Source organism: Drosophila mojavensis, unplaced genomic scaffold, assembly GCF_018153725.1.
Source record: "Drosophila mojavensis isolate 15081-1352.22 unplaced genomic scaffold, ASM1815372v1 contig_136, whole genome shotgun sequence".
Classification (NCBI taxonomy): Eukaryota; Metazoa; Arthropoda; class Insecta; order Diptera; family Drosophilidae; genus Drosophila; species Drosophila mojavensis.
In genome coordinates this window covers 13,870,525-13,894,482 of record NW_025318667.1, presented here as the reverse complement: position 1 = coordinate 13,894,482, position 23,958 = coordinate 13,870,525, and the positions used below count along the sequence as shown (strand labels likewise).

The window sequence follows — 23,958 nt, the reverse complement described above, 5'->3', positions numbered from 1 at the left end:
TCATCGAAACTACTGAGTGATCACCTTATTCCACAAAGGAAAACCTGGCAGGCAAATCATTGGAATGTAATACTTAAACGCTCATCCAAACTATTGAGTGATCACCTAATTCTACGACGGAAAATCTGACTGGAAAATCTTTGGGGTATAATACTTAAACGCTCATCGAAACTACTGAGTGATCACCTTATTCCACAAAGGAAAACCTGGCTGGCAAATCATTGGGGTGTAATACTTAAACGCTTGTCCAAACTATTGAGTGATCACCTAACTCTACAAGGGAAAATCTGACTGGCAAATCTTTGGTCTGTTATACTTAAACGCTTATCCAAACTACTGAGTAATCACTTAATTCTACAACCGCTGAGCTGGAAACTCTACTGGTCAGATCTTTGGGCTGTAATACTTATCCAGACTACTGAGTGATCACCTAATTCTACAATCGCTGAGCTGGAAACTCTACTGGGCAGATCTTTGGGCTGTAATACTTGAACGTTTCTCCAAAGTAAGTAATACTTAGACGGTTATCCAAACTATTGAGTAATTACCTAATTCCACAGGGGAAAATCTGACTGTCTTTTCTTTCTGATGTAATACTTAAACACTTATCCAATCTATTGAGTGATCACCTAATTCTACAAGGATTAACTTTGTTTGGCAAATCTTCGGGCATAATCTGGCTGGCAAATCTTTGGGATGTAATAGTTAAACACTTATCCAAAGTAAGTAATACTTAGTCGCTTATCCAAACTATTGAGTAATCGACTAATTCCACAGGGGCATAATCTGGCTGGCAAATCTTTGGGCTGTTATACTTAAACGCTTATCCAAACTACTGAGTAACCACCTAATTCTACATCCGCTGAGCTGGAAACTCTACTTGGCAAATCTTTTGGATGTAATACTTATCCAAACTAATGAGTGATCTTCTAATTCTACAAGGACAAACTTTGTCTGACAAATCTTTGTGATGTAATACTTTAACATTTCTCCAAAGTAAGTAATACTTAGACGGTTATCCAAACTATTGAGTAATCAATTAGTTCCACAGGGGAAAATCTGACTGTCTTATCTTTCTGATGTAATACTTAAACACTTATCCAATCTATTGAGTGATCACCTAATTCTACAAGGATAAACTTTGTTTGGCAAATCTTCGGGCATAATCTGGCTGGCAAATCTTTGGGATGTAATAGTTAAACACTTATCCAAAGTAAGTAATACTTAGACGCTCATCCGAACTATTGAGTAATTACCTAATTCTACAAAGAAAAGTCTGGCTGGCAAATCTTTGAGCTATAATACTTAGACGCTTTTCCAAACTATTGAGTAATTACCTAATTCAACAATTGAAAATCTGGCTGGCAGATCTTTGGGCTGTAATACTTATCCAGACTACTGAGTGATCACCTAATTCTACAAGGATAAACTTTGTCTGGCAAATCTTCGGGCTGTATTACTTTAACATTTCTCCAAAGTAAGTAATACTTAGACGGTTATCCAAACTATTGAGTAATCAATTAGTTCCACAGGGGAAAATCTGACTGTCTTATCTTTCTGATGTAATACTTAAACACTTATCCAATCTATTGAGTGATCACCTAATTCTACAAGGATAAACTTTGTTTGGCAAATCTTCGGGCATAATCTGGCTGGCAAATCTTTGGGATGTAATAGTTAAACACTTATCCAAAGTAAGTAATACTTAGACGCTCATCCGAACTATTGAGTAATCGACTAATTCCACAAGGGCATAATCTGGCTGGCAAATCTTTGGGCTGCTATACTTAAACGCTTATACAAACTACTGAGTAATCACCTAATTCTACAACCGCTGAGCAGGAAACTCTACTTGGCAAATCTATGGGCTGTAATACTTAAATGCTTACCCGCTGATAACTTAATCGCAGGAAGTTTATTAAATCAGTATAAATCAAATAATAATATGCATCATGTAAATTTTAATAAATTGATTAAAATCATATTTTCATCTAGAAAATAATTCCCAGGTACAAACCATAGGCCCAGGTGATAAATTCACTGTCAGATATGAAGGTAGTTAGTCACACCCACGCACGTGCCAGCGGGAGAACGGCGGAAGCTGGCTAAGCGCCCACAAAGCTTCACACATAGACGGATGATCGTGGTTATCGACGACTTGCGGGGGGGATCTGTGCATGTTATGTCTTGACGCATGGATGCTAGGTTAGGGTTTGCATTAGAAGAAATAAAGCTGGGCTTGTGTTCGTTTTCTCTCGTAAACACTTCAAATCATTATTTCACTTTACTGCATTAAGCTATCACATCCCCACTTAGAATTAGTGCTGCAAAACCATCAATGGAAATATCGATAGTATCGATGGGGTTTCTGTTGAGAGACAGATCGATGTCGATATGTCACTACAGACACCAAGCCACATGAGAGCTCATACAATTAACAATACAAATTACAATATATATAATTAACAGTATTTAAATCTAATATACACAAACAATTTGTTATATTATACATCATATAGTACCACTGACCAAACAATGGTTTGTCGTACCATAGACAGAGCCGAGCAAATACGAAGTTGGCGTGTCTCTCATGTACATTTTTTCTACGTTGAAAAACTATGTCCGATTCATTGTTCGCGGACTCGAGCAGCGTTCCTGTATTCGGCAGCACAAGTCTACCGCAGCGGGTGTTTTCCGCTCTCGTGAGCTCTCACCACGCTGGGCAGGGCAACTTCATTGTTTAGCTAACGTACTAGTCTTCCTACTGACTAAACTACTATTCTTTTACGTACTAGTGACTTACAACTTTTAACTTAACTGCTACCAAAGATAACTTATGTATATGACTACAAATGGCTACTTGCATGACTACAAAAAAATCTTATCTACAACTGCTAGATGAACTATATGACTACAACATTATGACTACGGAGACTATTCTACCTGCTCCTTATTGGATTACCACGTATCGTGGCTCGTGAGCGATAAGGAGACGACCATGGCTCCTAAAGCCGGCGAGTCTGACGGAGCCGCCGCCTGTATGCCGCGACTTCTCTCTTCAGTAGGCGGTTTACATCCGGGCTGTATATGGTGCCGGCCAGGTACACTCTTCAATTGCTAGGGATTAGTGGGAGCCACGTCCTCACCGCCGAAACAGTCAGGAACAGTCGAGCCATTTTATTGATCCTCTTAGAGCATTGTCATCAGAATTTGTTTTGGATTGTCTTATGTGCTTTATACTCTTCTTTGAGGCCTACATATACATATGTATATTAGAGAAAGAGAGAAAGTTTCGATTGTACGGAAGAGGAAGACATTGATGATCAAGATCATGATCATGAACGTGGCTGATTTTTAATAAATTTTATAAAAAATCAAGATCTCGCTGAAAAAATAAAATAAGAGAAAACTGCAACTAAGAACAAGTAAAAAAGCTCTAGTCGAGACTGCCCGACTACGAGATCCCCTGAACCCTTCGAGCAACTGATATTTCAATAATTATTCGCATATGCACACATACACGCACACACACAGGCATAAACACGCATTGGCTGCAGTGCACTATGGGGAAAAATCCAAATTATCGGGTATTAATTAATAACTTAAAAACTAAGCCAGATTTTTTGATCCGGTTTTTGTATTATTAATATGTATACCATCAGAAATATATTTTAGAAAAATGGGCGTGTCACCGCCCACCCAAAAAAATTTATTAAAATTTTGTATTAAAAATTTTTTTTTTTTTTAAGAATTTTGCTTGTTCATACTTTAAAATAATAATTTTAATTGAAAACAATCGAACTTTCATAAAATCGAAATTAGTTTTCTTCAGTTTCGAGTTCCAAATCAGCCAGAAATATTGATCCGCTAAAAAAATTCGGGTTCTTCAACTGATTTAATTGTGCCTTCAACTTTACATAATACAATACGTACAACTTCATTAGACAGCGACCTTTATGCTTTCAAACTCTTTTCTAAAGATTTGCCGAAGAAATAATCTGATCAGATGTATCCATTGTTAAAAACCATCAGCGAAATTATGGATTCTGCTCTCATGCTCTCATGCATGATGAAATTAGTCTGATTTATAGACCTGGTTGGGCAAATCAGACGCTTCCTTACCAAAAAAGCCTACAGGATGAACAGTACTTTCCATAATCTGCCTCAAATGAACAATTATTTTTATAAACATTTGCTGTCATAGGCAGTCATTCATAGTTGTCAGCTAGTTTTTGTTCCTGCTGCATTTCTTCCATTTGTAATTTATATTTTGGCAAAAAAAGCGGCTTTTGCTTTTTTAATATCATTTATAAGTTGAATCAATATTAGTCTTATTTAGTTTCAAAATCACAATTACTATTTCTTGGTTAGAGTTGCCTTTTTCATTGAGCCAAATATCACACAGGTCAGCTCATAGTCACCTGCTAAAAATTGATTTGCGCCGGTTGTGCGCAAAAGTGCACATTGAGACAAAGGCACTAAGATCCCAATTGATTACTCTATAACATGCAATTGGAATTACACTGGTGCGCCCTGGTGGCTGTTTTATATGTCTTTGCAAAGTTTAATTTTATTTACAAGAAATGAAATTTGACAACATTTGCTAATTATACAATAAATGATTAAAATAAGTTCAAACATCAATTGGTTTTTAAGCCAACGCATAGTAGAAGCCCTAAAAATTCATATCCTTTTTAAATTTCTCAAAAATAATGTCTGGTCATTGAATAACGATGATTTGAAAATCGGCTAACACAAATTGTAAGCTGAAGGCAAATGCTTTTCGAAGATAACAGCTGACTTTAACAGCTGTTAGGCTTAACAGTGGACTGTTATTCAACATTTTGGGTACAGTACCTTAAAGTTTGGAGTTTTATTAAGATGTTAACATAAAAAAATTATAAATTTTCATACTTCGCAAAAATGACTAAATACCCGAAAAACGGCAAAATTCCCCATAGTGCAGTGTTGGCTTACTATGGGAAGTTAATTGTTTTATAACTTTTCTTGTGGATGGATTATCTTATTATATATATATAACTTTCAGATTATGAATATAACATGTATTTGCATGAATATAGCATGTATTTGCCAAAGCAGAAGTCCCTAGTATTTGAAATACGCCTTTTACAAATGTGATGGCGAGGGAGTGAATTAGGGGTGGGGGGTTAATTTTGACAAAACGCGAAATTTTATAAAATACATATAAGCATACATATATAATTTGGAGGCTCTAGCTTTAAAGATGTAGGAGATATAAATTTACTACTGGTTTTCGATATTTTTTTAAATCGATAACAAAATAACGGGAAAAGCTATCGATATCTATCGATATAAGCACACATATATAATTTGGAGGCTCTAGCTTTAAAGATGTAGGAGATATAAATTTACTACTGGTTTTCGATATTTTTTTAATCGATAACAAAATAGCGGGGAAAGCTATCGATATTTAAAGCAAAACTCGATATGCGCGTGCTATACACGGACCTAGGAAAACATTCAAGTCTCTAGCTCTTACATCTTCTGAGATCGACGCGTTCAAACATACATTCTAAAGCATTTTGCACAAAAATAAAAGATATGTTCATCAGTTTCGCAAAGATTTGCCTTTTCTTCTAAAGCTTTAAGCAATCCTCCGTTCCTCAAACGATATTAATAATTGTTTTTCTACCTTTAAAACCTGTATGAAGAACGTTTACTATATTATAACAACAAAAGAAACACATCGTATTTTAAACTTCTTTTTCAGGCCGAAGAAATTGAGTGTACCTATTATTTTCAGCAAGCTCTTTACAATTAAATATGACTACTATACATTTAGGGGGAAATACATTTTTTTTTTTGGCATTTGTACATCACATTGTCAGATTGCGTTCTTAAAGTTACCATCCAGCTTTTTTTTTTTTTTTCAAAAATACCCAAAATTAATTAGTTATGAAAAAATCTCCAAAATTATTTTGGTGTGCTCATTGTTTTCAACATGAGGGCTCTTACTTACTTGTATACTTATACAATAGCATGATAAATTCTCAAATATCGAATTGAATACTAGACCTTTTAAAAAATAGACTTGTTTGAATGCTCAAGATGTACCCCAGTGGGCTATATCCGCCTATTTTACGCCCAATACACTTGGTTCTTCTTAGCTTACTTTTCGTGCACTATTCGGTGTGGCTCAAAATAATCTGTTGAGCGTTACTCTTGACGAGTAAGCACTGTACTTAGCAACTGTGTGCATTGTGTAACAGATATACCAACCATATTCTACGCTGACATTAATTGTGGCTGATGCAACTGTAATGTAATACCACCCACTGAGCCAGATGGCCACTGAACCAATCCACTTAGCCGCCCCCAAGCTGACCGCAGACGATTTGAAATCATGCAGATACGTATTGCTTTGTGGTTGGGTGGTTGCTTAACCACTGCGCCAACTGTGAGCCGTGTGGTTCAGTGGGCATTGCAATGGCTATGGGTACCTCTCTCTATGTGTGTGTGTGTGTGTGGTCTAGGTAGCCGGCAATTACTCATTGCGTATATGTCGCTAATTAGGCGCAAGTGTTGTCGATAATGAAGTGGCGCTTTGTGTCCAGCGAAGGCATTATGTGGGCAGGAGCACAAGGACAATCAGGACGCCGATGACGGCGACATATGTCGGTTCGCTGTTTAAGCTGTAAAGCACGTCGCCAGACGTGGAGCTCGCATTTCACAGTGCACGTCCCACCGATAGCTTCTGCTGGTGCGCGTGCTCCATTGTCCTAGCGCCGGCTAAATGGCTCTATGTGATAACTTTTTTGTTCGCCAAGTAAGTGTAACAAAACGATGCCACATACCCAGCCACCCAGCCACCCAACCATCTAACCACCCAGCCACCAGCCAGCCCAACGTCCGACACACTTGAACAATAGAAAACAAGTAAGAATTCTCTAGTCGAGACTGCTCGACTGCAGGATCCCCTGAACCCTTCGAGGGACTGAAGAGTGTGGACTTACTATGGGAATAGCTTCATCATTTTTCTTGTAGATTGACTATCTAGCATTAAATGTGCATATTTGCCAAGACTCAAGTCTTTAGTATTTAAAATACGCTTATAGCAAATTTTGAGGAAAGGGATGGGATTTGTGAGCCACATCCAAAATAGAACAATGATCGAAATTCCATAAATTTAAAATTGAAATTTTTAATTATTTATTTATTATGTATTAGTTAATTAACTGTATTTTGAAATGCGTTTGAATCGATGACACTAGACCGAAACCATATCAATGGACGGACATGCGAAGAAAATTTCAAGTATCTCCGTTCGCATTAGGACAGGCGGACAGATATGGCTATATCGACTCAGCTCCTCGCATTCACCAAGAATATATATACCTTACGGGCTGTGTCACTCGTGTTTTCTCCCACTTACGTACATTTAAGAAAACCATTATACCCTGGTTTCCCATTTTCAATGGGCTCAGAGCATAGTAAAAGAAGAGAAAACAAAAACTTACCATGGGAAAACCGTCCAACAGGGCCACACGAGTACAATGCGACAGAGGCACATCCCTCCTTCACTCCCCCTCCACGCAATTCCAATCAAGCAACGTAAATGGCTGCCCAATTGCGTGCCTAGCTCCTTGATATGCAGGCAACTTGTGGAGCATGCGCGACAATAGTTTTTGGGGATTACCAGATACTCGGGTGGATCAAGCAGGCATACAAAATAAGGATGGCACAGTCGAAGAAGCACTGAGAATTCCAGCGAAGAGACAACCTAGATCTGACAAGAATTATTTTACTTGAATAACAGCTATCAGTCAAAAAGAGCTATGTATAGAGTCTCCTACTAAGCTACTCACTTCAGGGCAGCGGAAGCTGCCTGTAAAATATCCACAAGTAATTACAATGTCATAATAATAGCTCTGCTGATGATAAACCTGGTGACCGAGGGATACTCGGTCTACGGCTGCCTGTCTGTCTGCCTGCCTGCCTGCCTGCTCTTGCAAAGCTGATAAACAGCCCTCGTATTTCATCTCAGCGTCATTTTTTCGACCATCCAGGGAGTTCCTCTGTCCGTTCGGCTATCCTGTCCGTATGCCAGCTCACGTGCTCTGTTCCCCTTCTGCCCGAGGTCGGCGACAAACATGAACATCATCCGCATCTCGAATCTCGCATCTCCCGTCCACACGACTGAGGCAAATGGCGTGCACGAAATCTCAATGCGTGACGCCCTGTTGCGAAACAGAAAGAAAAAAAACCCGAAAGAAAATAAATATTTTGATAAAATTAAAACGAATAGCTACGGATTTTTATTTACTTGCCAACACAAAAAAGGGAAGCAATGATGAAATTTCGTTTCTGAAAAATAAAAACATTTTTTGGCAAAGCTTCCTACATTTTAAAACTGAATATGAATAGATTCGCCTTGAAACGAATTTTAAATGAACACTTTTTTTTAAAAAGATAAGCTGGGGGAGCCATAATGCAGGTGCTTTGATCTAGATATCTGTCGTAAGAACCAATTATCTGTATTCAGATATAATTATATATAAGTATCGTTTTATTTTGATTGACTTCAGCTTGGGACAGTGGTTACGTTAGTATTCGTTAGTATAATCCTATGAAGAATACATCTTAAATATTCTCTTTAACTTTTGCTTTATATTGTATATGTATATGATTTCAGAAAAAACTCTTATGGTTAGATTTTATAGGACATAATTATACTCATTCACGAAAGTGAATCATTTTACTATATATGTATTAATAAATAAGACTAGTCTAGTTCTTATCCATAAGTTTTCATATGAGTTTTGTATACCCGTATAATCATATGCATGAATAAAGTTCTTGTGAGATAAAAGGACATTCAAATAGATCGTGTCTAAGAAGTCAAACACCTAAAACTTGAAGACTATAAGCTTGACTCTAATTATTAAAGTAGTTTATGTCGAAGTATTGATAAAGTGGTTTCAACATTACATTATATTATTATGTTATATGATGTCCATTATTGTATTATTACATTATATATTATTACGATACGAAATATTTCAGAATGGAGATAGCTACTCACGTTTCGCTTGACCTCCATTCAAGTCAATGCAAACAACACTTCCTATATGAAGCCCGTTTCTCTCCGTCAATCGTTTGGTTATGTGCAAGGTATCTAATAGTCGAGCAGGCCACACGCGCTCGTACCGCTTTGCTTGTTTCGGATTGTCCTTTTGTCGGCCGCTGGTGTCGCCTTTTGTAGTTTTTATTGCCCGTCTGTCAATATCCGGCGGCAGATTTCGCCTCAGTTGGAGCTACAAATTTGGCTGGATTCTCGGCGCTCGCCCTTTGATTCCATTTCCCGTGCGGCACATAAGTAATGCAACAGAATGGAGCTCCCAGACTGCTGGCTGTAGTTGTAGCAGTGGCTGTGGCTGTAGCAGTGGCTGTGGCTCTGGCTGTGGCTCTGGCGCTGTTTTGCATGTTAAAACTTTAAGGATATGTGGCCATAAACAACTGAACGTAAAATGCCAGGGCATTGGGGATGCGACCCATCAACTGCCTCCCTCGCCCGTGCGTCCGACGGCTAGCTGTGCGAGTGTGCGGATATGTAAAAAGGGATAACGCCAGGGATGAGAGGTGCCTGAGAGGTGTGGCAATTGGGATGTGTCGCTGGGAATGTAACCGTAACTGTAACCGTTGCCCTTGGCTACGCACAATTTGAATTAAATTGCACTCGACGCATTCTGTGTGCCTGCAAGGACATCCAAAGGACTCGCACTCCAGCAACGACTTAACCAACATGCCAGGATTCAATTAATTCGAGGACTCTCGAGCCACCTGCTACTGCCGGTACTGTAGCTGCTGCTGTTGCTGTTGCCGTTGCTCCTCCTCCTGCTCCTGCTCTTGCTCCGTGCTCCTGCCATTTGTACACAAATAATCAAGTTAGCCACGTTAAGAGCTTCAATTTAATATGTTGCCAAATTGGCTTTTACAAGACAGCCAATGGCCAAATAAACACACACAGATGTCCTTCGTCCATTGTCAGCTTAGTTTCCAACAAATTCTTGAGCAAATGCAATCACAGTAAGCACAAATTGCAAAAAGTTGCTCAGGCTCTGTTGCAGCGTCCGAAACTTTGCTAATTAAGTGCACTCGAATAGATACGATGCGATGCTAAGCGAATTACGGATTAACAAAATGTATTTTAAAACCTTGCTGACAGTCGTCGACAGCTCAGTCTTTCAAATATCGATCCACGAAAATAGTTACTTGCTCTTGATGTTAAAAATAATCCCTTGCTGAATCTCTCGTATGTCATCTGGTAGTCATCATTATTATATATATAACTAGCTATTTTTTGTCCTTTCTTTAAAGTCTTTAAACTGTGAGCTCTACAAAATATTGTGAAGTGAATTTAAGAATCAGGAATCAAAGCTAGCCATATCATGCTCCATAAAAAGTTTTGTTAATTGGAAATAAAATATTTTGTGAGGCATTCTTGTCGGAGCAATTGTTTTGTTTAAACTTTTAGTTTTAGAATGTTTTCAGAGAACAGGTTAGACTCGATTATATACAAACTTCCACACTCTAGCTCAGAGCTGAAAATTGGCTTATGCTATCCAATTCAGTCCTGTTCAAGTTTCAAAAACAAATACTCGAAACGCTACCAAACTGAACTTTTATTGGAGACTACAAAATACAACACAGAAATGGCTTCACCTGTGTCTGAATTTGTGCAATGCTCGCTAATCACTCATAAAAAAAATATATACATATTATTGTTAGATACCTATGGACGGCCTGAGGATGGATATGTCGAGTTGGGCCTCGGCTTCGGCTTTGGCTTTGGTTGTGGGCTCTCCATTTGCGACTCGGACTGGCTGATGGAGGGCAACTGGGAAATGGAATAGGTGGGACGGTAGATGCGCTCGCCGACTATATCGAGGTCCCGTATCGAGATGCTCTTCACCAACGTCGTATTAGGCAGAATGGAATACGCGCCCATCCGCTCGCCACGTTCGCTGGCGATTGTCTCCGTGCGGAGATGCTTGGCTCCATCGCGCGTTATCACGCACAGATCGATGTTGGAGCCGGAGCCCAGATCGTTGAACACACCGGCGCTAATTGCCTTGCGCACCAGCTGCTTGCCATCCTCCAGCCCCAGCTCGGGATTCCAGCCCTGCTCCAGCACAGCCATGGCCGCCAGTGTGCCAGAGCCCATAGCAGCATAGGGTATCTTGTCGATGGAGCCGCACGGATGAATGCAGTTTATGTGCGGCCCATATTTGTCCACCCCACCCATGACTAGGGCGGCGCTGATGTGACCCTGGTAGCGGAACAGTGTACGGCGGAGCATCATGCTGGCACAGATCAATGGCACCTGGCGACCCGTGTTCAGCCCGTGCAGATCTAGTTCAGCGGATGTCATCAGAGTCATCTGCTCAGTATCGGCCGCGGTGCCTGCCCCACAGCAGCTGTGGAGAGCAAAAGTAAGACTGGGAGTGGTCCGACAGGACGATACTCATTATACCCTGAACAAATTGAAAATGGGAAATCAGGGCATAATGGCAAAAGGAGACGTGGCAGACCCCATAAAGTACATATATTCTTGATCAGGGCGACGAGCTGAGCCGATTTAGTAATGTCCGTATGCCTGACTGTCCGTCGTATGTATGTACGCGTCGATCTCAGAAGATATAAGAGCTAGAGACTTAATTTAATTAATTAATTTTACACGCGCATACCGATATTGTTATCAATTAAAAACCTTATCGAAAATCAGTTAATTAATTATATCTCCTACACTTTTAGAGCTGGAGTCTCCAAATTTTAAATGTAAGCTCATATGTATTTTATAGAATTTCGGTTTTTGTAATAGTTAATTATGATCAAATTAGTATGAACTGTACAATAAACTAAACGAAAAATTTGCCAGTTCAAGCTCTTCACCCTTTTGAGATAAGACCAGGATTACTGAAGAGATTATTCGAAATAAATGTGTTATCGGTGGCATCAAATATAAAATTTGTCTACTTCTAATTCGTATAGCCTCTAAGATCTTAGAAACAGACAAGACTCATCTCGTCCCTTCCAACCAATATATGTTTTAAAAGAAAACCTATTCCCATTTTCCATGGGCTCAGAGTGTAACAATCCAATCGTTAGTTAGCTTACTAAATGTGATCCTGCAGACGATGTATCTTCGAACAATTCTTGTCTGACACAATTGGACCCTCGGTGGCGCGCGTATCGGCACCGAGTATGACTCCGTCCTGGTAGATGATGCCCACGATAGAAGTGCCCGTGCGCACTGCCAAAGGTGGCTTATACCCGTCCAGCAGCAGCTGAGCATTGCTGTAGAGTTAGGTAGAGTGATAGTACGTAGAAATAGTTGGAGGAAAAGCCGCTGCGGATTTACCGTCTGGCATTAACAAAATTGAATGCGCATCGTATGTCCTTGTCCTGAAAGTCCTGAGCCTCCAAATACGACAACATCTTGTGTGGTAGACAATACAATTTTTACTCAATTTTTGACCCTATGGAAACTGATGTGGATGATATAACTTGAGCAATTTGTGTGCCTAACGGTAGTAAATAGAAACAGGCAAAGCCTACTAATTGCTTCAGCTCTCATTTTACGGCTGATGAAACAGCGTAGCAATGGAATCGAATTTTCCCTGGATTCCAACTGTCTTCCCAGTTGATAAGTATGCTTGCCTAGTCACATGGTATAGTACAGTCTACCCATCTTTTACGACTCTCTCTATTTTTTTCTTCCTCTCTCTCTCTCTCTCTCTCTCTCTCTCTCTCTCTCTATAGCTGAAGCTCTTGTTGATAAGAATGTTTCTTGTGTGGCGTTGCTAGAGAGAATGATGGAGCTGTGTCCGGTAAACGAATGCACAATGTCGACATATTCAGGGGGGAATGCTTAAAGACTATAATTTAAGGACAGAATATGAAGGCTGAATCGATTTCAGACGACTGGCAACTCACTTGTCGAACGAAATACAATTAGGATTAATTAGAGTCCGGTTATATTTTAATTAGCATTTGGACAGTCCCGCCCCCAGTCTCCCCTAGTGCTGCTACGCAAATGACAAACACTTTGATTGGCAGCTAAGGGGGTTTGGGCGAGGCGAAAGGCGAAAGGGGGAGAGCGGTGGGCGGAAGGCGCATAGGGAATGGGGCATTGCAAATGGTAAATGGTAAATGGCAAATGGCCGAGCTGCAAAAATGACTTCCAGTTGCAACTTGACGACAACTTTGCTGCAACTTAATTACGAGGGGAGAGGTGCGGCAAAGGGACCTGAGATGCCGGACAACAACTGCTTTTTGGGGCTGCCAGCTGGCGGCGGACTCACAACTCGCAGCTCGCAACTTGCAACTTCGAAGTTTGCTTAAACAATTTTGCGCTGCATTTGGCCAAGAAATGAAAACTTTGCAGCTGCTTATGGCACAACAATAGCAACAACAAGGATGCAAAAACCAGATCCCAATCGCAGTCCCAAATCCAAATGCAACTTTCGTTGTGCCATCCGCAAATTCGCTCTTGGCCAGCTGTGCCTACTGCATCAAGAGCGACGTCCACACAGGGGACAGCGCTGGGGGGTTGCGCAGGATGACGTATTAAGGCATTTACTTTGTCCACCCACAGCCACAGCTCGAGATGAAACACGAGAAATATTGATATCTATCCATGTATATTTTGCTTTACTAACATTTCCCAAAAACTGAAAGCTCTTCAAGGAGTGGCGGGGGCTGCTTTCCTTTCATCGGTGCATAAGACAGAAGGATTCAGGATAATAAGACGTTCATCGGATCGAATACCCACAGGGAGCTGTGTGGTGTTCGTCAAGAAGGCCTTAAAGTAGAGAAAGGCAGGTCTGATGAGCTAGAGCGTACCTTTATAAGCTCAAATTTTTAATGATAAGAATCACTGGTTTGTATTGCGACTATCGACCACCATCGATGGTTTGGAAATTGCTATCGTCCTCAATCGATGGCGCCCACCATCGATAGCTTGGCACCTCTAGTAACTAACGCCTCGGTAAAAAACAACAAAAACGTGTTGAAAGTTTGATCAGTTGCTAAAAGGCTTACCAAAACCTCTTGGAATACAGGAGTGCATATATGTATGTAAATGTAAGTGCGTCATAGGGAAACGACAATATTGCTGGCAGCTCAGAGCATTAGCTTTGCAGTCCCATTCAAAGTTTATGTATATGAAAACAAGCATCAATATCAAAATGAAATGTAACCAATTTATTCTATGGCAAACTGTTGAGGCAAATGCTAATTGAATTGTTCGCAAAGTAAAAACAATGCTAGGCGCCTTGTCAGGCGTGCGACAGAGCGAGACAGCTGCTGCCCTGCGCCCGGGTACTTAGGTATTACGGTTCCAGTGCTACGCTGTCAATTAGACTTACGAAACGTTTGCATTTGCGCTCGTGTGCAGAAGTGGCAGAAAATTGCTTAATTAAATTGGTCAACTACCAGCTACAAGCGGTATTATGTCATGGTTACCTAGAGCGAACTCTGATTGCTAATTGCAGTTGAGCAAAATGGAAAAGGGGGGGAAAAATCAAGAGCATAAGTCATGAGAGAAGCTGCAACTGGAGCGTATTGTTGCCTAGTAACACCGCCCCCGCCCGCCCCATCTCATCCTGGCGCTCGCAGATGCTGTCGACAGCACATGTGCAGCTAATTAAACGAGACATTTGACACGGTTCGCTAATTATTATGAAATCTGCGTCGAAGAGCGGTGAGAGCTCGACGAAGGACGGAAACTTATTCAATTGTGCATCGTATCCTGGCAACGAAAAAATTGCACTTGCACACACAACTCCTTTACGATTATCCACACCCTCCTCTCGGCCAAGATGCTTATCGAGGAGTTTCCTTTGACTTTGCACGGATTATTTGGTGTCTGATGGACTTGAAATCTCATTCCCATGTGGACACTCGCTTGAAAGGAATATCTCTCCAATACTGTTAACAAATAGTTTCCTTTATTTACATTAATGGGAATATTCGTTATCCTCCAGGTAGCGTACATTGGAAGTGATTGCAAAAGCACTTAGATCTATGAATGACTATATCACACCTAAGGAAAGCAAATCAAATAAAAATATCAAAGAAATATTAAATCTATGCTCAATTCTTACCATAAAGAGCGTTAATTGATTCTTAAATTTCAGACATAGATTATACATAATATTAATAATATACATATTATTTACATGGGAAATCATAGTATGCCGTCTATCCGTCCATTTGTCTGTCCATCCGTATCAACCCAGAGATCTCATACCATAAGCAGTGAGAGTGTATAACTTGCTATCGATAAGTCTTCAAATTCCTTTTTAACGATAATAATCAATCCTTTGACTTTGTATTTAATCGTAATTTGAATAGTTTTAGAGCTACATAGATAGATAGAGGGATTTAAAATTCGTATGCCTATGTATGTATGTATGTATGCCCATGTATGTGGCTTATTATTTATGTATTTACATGTTCATGTACATGTACATATGTGTGCATAAAAAAAAGCGTATAATGATTCTAATATCAGTTCTTTAAAGAGTCTTGGCATATTTTTGATTAATAAACTCCGATTCTTACTTCCGAAATATCCAATAAGAGTAGCAATATTACCAACTTAAAATGCACTTTCGGTTTCTGATATTTAATTTGTTCGCACACGGAGAACATTCTTACAACGCTGTTTCGTTCTAAAAAAGGAGCTGTTTAAATATTTAAATTATACACTTGGCCCCACTGTGCCTTCAATACAAATTTTCTTTGTGCATAATAAATAAATATATAATAAATAAATTAATAAATTAAAAAATTGTGTTTATGCATTTCATATACGTATGGATATAATTGATAAGATAACGATTTTATTTTATTTATTTATTTATATGGGTATACAAAATAGTTTTACATTTTTTAAATTTAAGTGGACACATTATCCTTTTCTACTTAAACATCATATTTTATACAATGGGAATTGATTTATTAGAATTTAACATAAGTATTTTATTAATTTATATTTTATTTTCAAATTTGATTCTCGCCGGCATCGAATTAACTGAAATGGGGATTTGAAATGGATTTTCAAAATGGGCTAAAAAATACAAAAATTAATATTAGATTCGTGCTGAAATTGCCAGCATTAGAATAGTTAGAATTTTGGTGAACAAATATGCGGTCACACTGCGTGGCGATCTTTTGATAAAAACAGCTGTTAGAACTTGGCTGGTATGTGTTCGCCATGAGCGCTGCAACGAGAGGCAACGACTTTGAGATTCGCGTGTGTGGTGTGGAGGATGGCGACAGAATGATGGAGTTCCTCCTGGAGCACTACTATCGGGAGGAGCCACTTACTGCCGGCTGTGCGCCCCCCGAGCCAGATGAGAAGGATAAACAATTTCTGCTCTCCAATTTACCACATGGCACCTGCCTTCTAATGCTCCACAATGATCGCATTGTGGCCGCCGCCGTCGCTGGTCCCAAGGATGCCGGCGCGGTGGATGAACTGTTCGAGCAGGCCGCACAGCTGGCCGGCACCAAATGGGGTCGTATTCTGGGCATTTTGGCCATTGCAGAGCGAGATGCGAACGTCTTCAAGCGCTACGGCGTGGACAAAGCTCTACACGTGCACGCTATTGGCGTGGACTCGCGAATGCGTGGACGTGCTCTAGGTGAGCGACTCATGAACGCCCTCACTGCCCTGGGCAAAGAGCTGAGCTATCCGTTGCTTACCGCCGACTGCTCCAGCTTCTACTCCAGCCGCCTGCTGCAGCGACTCGGCTTCGCCGTGGTCAACAGAATACCCTACACAGACTACGTGGACGACGCTGGGGAGCAGATCATTCGACCACCTGAGCCCCATCTGGCCTTGGAGACGGTCGCTCTGCGCTTATAGCTCTATTTGGCAAGAGCGAGACGGACTGAGCGGCAGAGGTCGACCTTATCTAAATTATAAATGAGAAACATTTGCCCAAGACATCATAAATATTTGACACTGAACCAAATGCTCGGTTATTGGACATATACACTATATACATACATTCGTATATTTATATGTTATATGTTTATATGTTCATAAGTAGAAGAAATTATGTAACTCGAGATTTTATATTTATATGTGTAAGTGCGACAACACGAACTATGTATGCAGTCATATGTATGTATGTATGTATGTATGTTTGTATGTATGTTTGTATGTTTGTATGTACATACATGTGTCTGGCTTTAAAGGGTTCGTTACTCAACTAGATTTACGACAGTTACGCCCATAGAAGCTATAGATTGTAGTAAACCGATAGGCATTTGACTTATTAAAACATAAACTAGAGCTAATATGTGTATCTACTTTTCGCTAGAACTGTTAAGCGCTATGCATTATTACAGGTGACAGACAAAGCGCAGTCTAGCGAGGGAGGCTAATGAACTTGACCTGGGCTTAAAATATTCTCAAAGCGTCCTGCTCTCTTCTGACTGCCTTCAAATTAGCAACACTGTTGACAGTCAAAAGATGAGCGTGATTTTCATAATTGAGCTCAGATTACGCCGTAAGTTGCTGGCAGCGAACTATTTATGGCGATGGTGAACAGCAAGGCGTCCGGCAGGATGCAAATTAGACGGCGACGGCAACCGTGAGACTTGCTAGTAAAGCAGAGTGGTCAATAATAAAGTGTAAGGAATGGTCAATATGTATCCGTATCGAGTTCCATTGTTACGTTGGACACAGATTGACAATGGGTCGGCGGACGGCCGTATATTGCAGCGCCAAATGTATCTGGGATCAGCAGTAAGTGTAATCCGTAAAGAGGACAACGCAAAGGGAAGCGGCAAGGAAATGTGGCATTCTCGGTGGCATTGGTCAACGGATTATGGCGCTGCTCTTGAATCCTGTTCAAGTGAAATCGAGCGCGTGAAGTTTAAGTGCCGGCCATTGTCCAACGAAATTTGGCGTAATTGGAGCAAAGCTGATGGAGGGCACTGCGCCGCAAAGCCGGACGGGGTGGTCCAAGGTCAGCGCTACCAAAAGGAATTACCGAAAACGAAAACGAAAAAAAAAGAACAAACTAACCGAAATTGTTCATACAAATCAACTAAAAATAAAGAAATGCTGCACAATAAAAGCATTAGCACTGTGTGCGAGGGAGACAGCGATAGACAGTGGGGGGACAGAGTGTGAGCATGGGTGCGAGTGTGTGTCCTTGAACATTGTGTGCCAAATGCATGAGCATCTTGGACGCGACGGAGCGAGGGAGCGAGGAAGCGAGGGAGTGGGGCGACAGGCAGCGACAACGGCAACGCCAGCGCAGCTTAACACACACTTCAAGCGCGAAGCGAGCCACAGTCACGTACATTTTATAAACTTGATGGCACGTCAGACCCTTTGTCCATAGCTGGCCTAGTGCCTGCTCGCTCTCGCCTGTTGGCTAGCCTTTGGCTGCGCGCCTGCTTGCGTTCGTCAACTACTGTGCCGTGCTGCGCTACCAATTCGCCGCAAATCTTGCCATTTTCGCCGCATACACCATTTGGCCGTCGCCGCTGCTGCTGCTGCTGCTGCTGCTGCTGCTGCTGCTGCTCCTGTTGTTCAAAAGCAGCCTTCAATGCTGCCGAAATGCCAGAACAATTCGTGCCGCGTGCGCGTTCGGTTCGTTTCCTTTAACAGCGGCTCCACTTGCTGCTGCTCAGTTGCTCAGTTGGTGTTGGCAGTGCTTTTGGTTTGAACGTGTTGACTGTGCTTGTGTGTGCGTGTGTGTGTGTGTCTGTGTTTGTGTTTGTGTGTGGGTGTGGGCTGTTGTGTTGTATGTTTGCATGTGAGCGTGCTGTAGTGAAAGTAAACAACAAGCCGCATGGCGCCGGCAAATCCAAGAACCACTCAAATGTGAAGCCAACCAGCACTGCATAAAAAAGAAAGGAAAAAAAAACAAAAAACAGAAAATGGCGCTGAGCAGCGGCAGCGCAGCCAAAGTCGAAATCGAAATTCATTCATTGATTGAAATTCGCGCGATTTACTTTGCACGGCCATTTTTCAAATTTGTTTTGGTTTTTTTGTTGTTTGTCTTTTTTTTTACAGTGCCAGTCAACAGTAAGCGTTACCGAAGCTCTGAAAAACCACAGCGAAAAGAAGAAATATATCAAAGATACAAATCAGCTAAAAATGCCGCGTGAACTGTTGCAAAAACGCGTCCGACTCAGCCGGCTCTGGCTGCTTCCGTTGCTGGGCCTGTGCTTGGCCAGCTTTGCTTTGCGCTGCGATGCGCGTGCGGTAAGTGCCTGATGCAGCCCCAATCCTTATACTCCTGCTCCTGCTCCTGCCAGTTCCTACTCAAAAGCTATTCATGGCTTGCCACACATTCCACACGAAGTTGCGCCGAAAATCCTCTACCGCCATCGCGATTGCTTTGTTGCGCCAAGCTCGTTTAAGGATGTCGCGCACAAAGCGCAATTGATAGATTAAGTGCTCTCCCTTGCACGAGCATTGAGCGTTTAGCGTCTAATTCACTTTGGCAACCAAAAAGGAATTTATTAATGGAACTCGATTTCTAGGGAACCACTTTACAACGCCTTAGAATGCGGCCCACTAATTACCAATTAACAAGATTCGACTGTACTAGCTTTTCAGACGTGTAGCCTGTTTACTGCTCACTGCAATTATGGTTGCTTGACAACAAGAAAAGGCGACGGAAGCTTGTCAGCTCCATTGTATAGTTTATGCCGATATTCTACAAGTTACATATGGGCTTGTTTAATCTGTTGAGAACTCAACTTGGGAACTTTAGAATACTGCGAAATACTAAAGAAATAATACCGCGCGGTATTGTGAGTCACGTGAATGATGACCCCGAATCGTATCGTAGTATAATAAGAGGCAAGTGTCTATAAGCACCAATGCTTAAGTACGTATATCTATAATTATAAACATATTTTAGTTTTTTAATTTTACGTATAAATCTAATTAAAATAAAGTACACGCAAAATTTATAGAAATAACTTATTTTACTTGATGAAATGGGCGATTAATACAGCTGGGGACTTCTACTACAGGTGAAATCTTATTATATTATATTATCATTAAGCAAAGTTCAGACTGTTCATACTCAAAACTAAAATGAAGTTCTAGGCTCCATACTTTATAGTAGAAAAGATTCTTCTCTTTCTCATAACATAGCTTAAATAATATACTATAATCATATTTAATATAATATAGATAAATTCAGATTGTTATTCATATGGAATATTTTAAGTAGTACAAATTTGCATATCTCTTATATCCTTTTGTAGGTGAATATGATTTCTAGTGTGAGGCCTTGAGTGTAACCAACTCTTACGAGGGATTCGAGCCTTTGTTTTGCTTTGTTTTATTTGGTTAAATTGAAGCAATTTAAAGATCGATTTCTTATAGAGAATACATATTATATAGAATAAATATTACATCTGTCTGGTTAGGAAAACGTCTACTTGCGTTCCATTTAATATTCAGTTAAATTTCAGTTGGCTTCCCACAAATGGGTCTTTCCGAAGAGCAGTTATATGCAGATAAAGTGGAACGTAAATGGAACGATTTAAGTGATGCTTAACAAAAAATTGTTGCCTCCGACAAGTCGGGCGCCAACAAGTCGTGGGCGTGGCTGGTGCCTGATGGCTGGGTATGGGGTGTGTCCTCTGATTCTGGCAGCATTTCAAAATTTGAATTGCCCAATTTATATGCGCAAAGTTCTAACTCTCTCCGCCCCTTTATCTATGTGTGTGTGTGTGTGTGTGTGTGCGCGCGTGTTTTTTTATACCCTGAACCCATTGAAAATGGGAAATCAGGGTATAATGGTTTTGTGAAAAAGTATGTAACGGGCAGAAGGAGGCGTGGCAGACCCCACAAAGTATATATATTCTTGATCAGCGTGACGAGCTGAGTCGATATAGCCCTGTCCGTCTGTCCGTCCGTCCGTCCGTCCGTCCGTCCGTCCGTCCGTCCGTCCGTCCGTCCGTATGAGTGCGTCGATCTCAGAAGTTATAAAAGCTAGAGAGCTGAAATTTGGCATGCATACTCGTGAGTACCATACGCAGTACGAGTTTGCTTTATTTTTTCGATAAATCGTCCGATAACTTTTTTATCGAGAATAATCGAAAAATCGACATTGTTTTTTCAGCCTAGTTTGAACACTTTTAGACCTGGAGTCTTCAAATTTGCGTTGTATATAAAGTTAATGGATACAAAGATTTTGTAATTTACAGATTTTGGATACCACGCCCCCTTCGCCCCCAATTTGTAAAAAACGCATTTCAAGTACTAGAGACTTGTGCTTTGGAATGTACACACGTATTCACCATATAATTACGCTCTGAAAGTTTTATTAAGATCGTATGTCTACAAAAGAAATTATTCAACAAAAAAATTCTCATAATATTGCCCACACTGCAGCGCAGCCCAAGCGCAGTCGCTGCTTACTGCGCAGTTAGCAGAGCGCAGGCTTATGCGTGCGTGTGGATGCATGTGTATGTGTGTGTGCATAAAAGTGCAGAATGATTAGAATATCAGCTTAGAGGGTTCAGGGTATCTCCTAGTCGAGCAGTCTCGACTAGAGCCTTCTTACTTGTTTTCCTTTTTGAGTAAATCAAAACGTGAACTCTTGGCTAGCCAAGTCAAAAGTTGTTGTTGGTTTATATATATATTTTTTTACTTTTCATTTTCATTTTGTTTTGTTTCTAGGGGTAAGCAACGACGCGACGAGGCGACGTCATCGTCGCCATTGTTGTCGTCTGCCTGGTAACCGACTCTACTAGGCCTCGCCCCTGCCTCGAGTCCCTGTTCTCTGCGGCAGCCCCTCGCCTTTGGTCAGTTGAAATGCCTCCTGACTGGCGACTTGTTTTGGTTGCGGGACTTATCCTTTCGACTGGCTTGCCCTTGCTCCACCCCCCCTCCCGACCCCCTCTCATTTCCCTATGGCCTCAGTTACCAATGCCAATTTTTCTTTTGTTTGTTTTGTTACTGTTATTGCTATTGCTATTGTTGTTGTTGTTGTTGTCGTTGTCGTCCAACCAGCCGTAGGGGCGCTACGAAATGAATAATTTCACTGAATTTACTAGAAAATTTTATTCATATAAATCACAAATTAAATAAGTTTTTACGACGTTGTTCAGCGGTTGTGCGAGGCCACTACAAAACTTATTTGTGTTCTCAATTCTTGTGCTGTGAATACCCTGTAAATGTCAAGTGTACCCCAAAGGGACGCACAGCATTCGGACTGACTGTTGAAGAACTTTTTCCCTTTATCTTTCGTTGGGCCTTGGCCGCTCTTGATGTGTCGGAGTTAACTACTTGAATATACCCAAAGTTAAAGTTGGGTCTTACAATGATATAGAGGGGTTTACTGAGGCTCGTCTGCTTACTTTAGATATTAGAAGTAACTGGAATAGATAGGGAGTGCAGAGAGCTCGGCATCATTTTTCATAATTTTTACCCAACTTGTTGTTAATCGTATACGTAATTTTAGGAAACAAAACATTATCATTTAGTTCGAATTTCATCTTGTTTGCGGTGATTAAAATGCTATCCAAAATGTAAGCAGACATTCTCTGCAAGTTCCAGGGTATGTCCCAGTCGAGCTCACTATGGCTCATGCCTTTCAACTTGCTACGCTTCTTGTTGTTGTTGTTGCTTCGTCCACAGCATTTTGGAGTTTTGCCTTGCGGTGCCCTTTTTTTTTTGTAGGAAGTCAAACTGGCCTCCCGCTCTCCTAGCCCCTCGTCCCGCCCATTTTTGTACCCCTTGCTGCATTGCCCCGCCCACTCGTCTAGCCTTTTTGCCTCGCTGCTTGCCCTTTTTATGGTCGTGTAATTTTTTGTTGGCCTTTTTATTTATGCTTATTATCGTGATTGCTTTCGCCCGTAACCCGGAGTCGAAGCCAGCAGCCAAAGCTGTGGAAAGGAGCTAATACACACACACACATACACATGCACATATACAGAGAGATGCTGAAACTGTCTCTTTTAGCCGCTTTGGTGGTCATTTTGGCTTTTGGTCTTGTTGCTTGATGCGCCAAAATGTTGCAGCTAGGTTTGGGGCCATGTTGCAGCTGCATTAATAATGCAACATTAGCCAAGTACATGCGGCGCAGCATTTGAAGCTGCCACATCGGTCGCTTGGCAAGCAATTTACGCTGTGACCGCAGCAACAACATGCAATTAATCATAGCCGCACTCAATGCCACAGCGGCTGTCCCACATTCAGTTCGTTCAACCAGCCGTTCGAACCAGCCACCCACTATCTATCTATGGGCGTGTGCCGTGGCAAGGACGAAACCTGGCAAAGGACAGCGAAAAAAAAGAAAGACAAAAAAAGCAACAACAACAAAAACTGAAGAATTGTGTAAAACTAAAAAGGAAATGAAAATGGAAATTTGGCAAAACGTTTTCTTCGTTTTTCCTCTCTGTTCTATATGTTTTTTTATTTTACTGTCCCTGACCTTGCAACTATTTCGCACATCAAATCATAATTTATGATGGCCCAAGGAGCTGAGACACCAGCAGCAGCAGAAGCAGAAGCAGCAGCAGCAGCAGATGATGTGGGCTCGAATTGAGAACAAAAGGCCGTCCCGCCCACCGCCTACTGCCTGGCGCCCACATAATTATCGCCTTGATTTATGGCAGCATTTTCGCAGCCAATTACAAAGTGAAAAAAAAAAAAAAAAAAATATGGAAACGGAAGCGGAAATCACATGGCATGTGCTGTATATGGCACACACACGCACACATACACATACACATACACACGTACACACAGTATAAATGCCTTTGATTGAGGCCATCATCAGATTGCGTGCCATGCAAATTACCTTCGTACTCACCTTCAAGGCAGTCAAATAGTTGAACGTAATCCAAGCAGAAGAGGAAGAAGAAGAAGAAGAAGAAGCACGCGCAAGGTGAGCGCAAGGCTCAAGGCTGCTTAGA

General features: G+C 41.0%; 3 protein-coding genes and 2 long non-coding RNA genes across 10 annotated transcripts in view; 3 read left to right on the top strand and 2 right to left on the bottom strand.

Moving 5' to 3' along the window:
* The first annotated feature begins 263 nt into the window (after positions 1–263).
* LOC116804487 lies at positions 264–1,972 on the top strand. 5 transcript variants are annotated; one of them, XR_006356816.1, is made up of 7 exons: positions 264–505; positions 561–722; positions 778–996; positions 1,052–1,213; positions 1,276–1,477; positions 1,533–1,694; positions 1,751–1,971. It is a non-coding gene; the product is annotated as an uncharacterized LOC116804487 (long non-coding RNA). The 5 variants fall into 5 exon arrangements; XR_006356815.1 differs by having other exon boundaries at positions 1,271–1,477; XR_006356818.1 differs by having other exon boundaries at positions 1,271–1,477; positions 1,525–1,694.
* A 462-nt stretch (positions 1,973–2,434) lies between these two features.
* On the bottom strand, positions 2,435–8,395 carry LOC116804495. Of its 2 annotated transcripts, none has more exons than XR_004364474.2 (4): positions 8,306–8,395; positions 7,848–8,219; positions 7,500–7,768; positions 2,435–3,385 (listed from the first exon to the last, which is right to left on the bottom strand). It is a non-coding gene; the product is annotated as an uncharacterized LOC116804495 (long non-coding RNA). The 2 variants fall into 2 exon arrangements; XR_006356822.1 differs by having other exon boundaries at positions 2,435–3,253.
* Positions 8,396–10,643: 2,248 nt separating this feature from the next.
* Positions 10,644–12,594, bottom strand: LOC6583795 (proteasome subunit beta type-7). Its single transcript, XM_002009424.4, has 3 exons — positions 12,404–12,594; positions 12,160–12,339; positions 10,644–11,459 (listed from the first exon to the last, which is right to left on the bottom strand). Exons 1-3 carry the CDS (start codon positions 12,478–12,480, stop codon positions 10,775–10,777), a joined length of 942 nt encoding a protein of 313 aa, XP_002009460.1. The 5' UTR covers positions 12,481–12,594; the 3' UTR covers positions 10,644–10,774.
* Positions 12,595–16,203: 3,609 nt separating this feature from the next.
* LOC6583794 (arylalkylamine N-acetyltransferase-like 2) lies at positions 16,204–17,350 on the top strand. Its single transcript, XM_002009423.4, has one exon. It carries the CDS (start codon positions 16,265–16,267, stop codon positions 16,916–16,918), a length of 654 nt encoding a protein of 217 aa, XP_002009459.1. The 5' UTR covers positions 16,204–16,264; the 3' UTR covers positions 16,919–17,350.
* Positions 17,351–18,602: 1,252 nt separating this feature from the next.
* LOC6583792 (mucin-5AC) overlaps positions 18,603–23,958 on the top strand; it is a 31,014-nt gene continuing 25,658 nt past the window's right edge. Inside the window, exons 1-2 of the mRNA XM_044008179.1 lie at positions 18,603–18,731; positions 19,088–19,279. Coding sequence (XP_043864114.1) covers positions 18,618–18,731; positions 19,088–19,279 — 306 coding nt within the window. The 5' untranslated portion in view covers positions 18,603–18,617. The remainder of the gene's footprint in view (positions 18,732–19,087; positions 19,280–23,958) is intronic.

Coding starts and splice junctions, on each gene's coding strand:
- LOC6583794 (XM_002009423.4), top strand. CDS start 16,265: ATGAGCGCTGCAACGAGAGGCAACGACTTTGAGATTCGCGTGTGTGGT.
- LOC6583795 (XM_002009424.4), bottom strand. CDS start 12,480: ATGTTGTCGTATTTGGAGGCTCAGGACTTTCAGGACAAGGACATACGA. Junction 12,340..12,403: donor AATTTTGTTAATGCCAGACG/GTAAATCCGCAG, acceptor CTAACTCTACAG/CAATGCTCAGCTGCTGCTGG. Junction 11,460..12,159: donor CGTCTGCAGGATCACATTTA/GTAAGCTAACTA, acceptor TGCTCTCCACAG/CTGCTGTGGGGCAGGCACCG.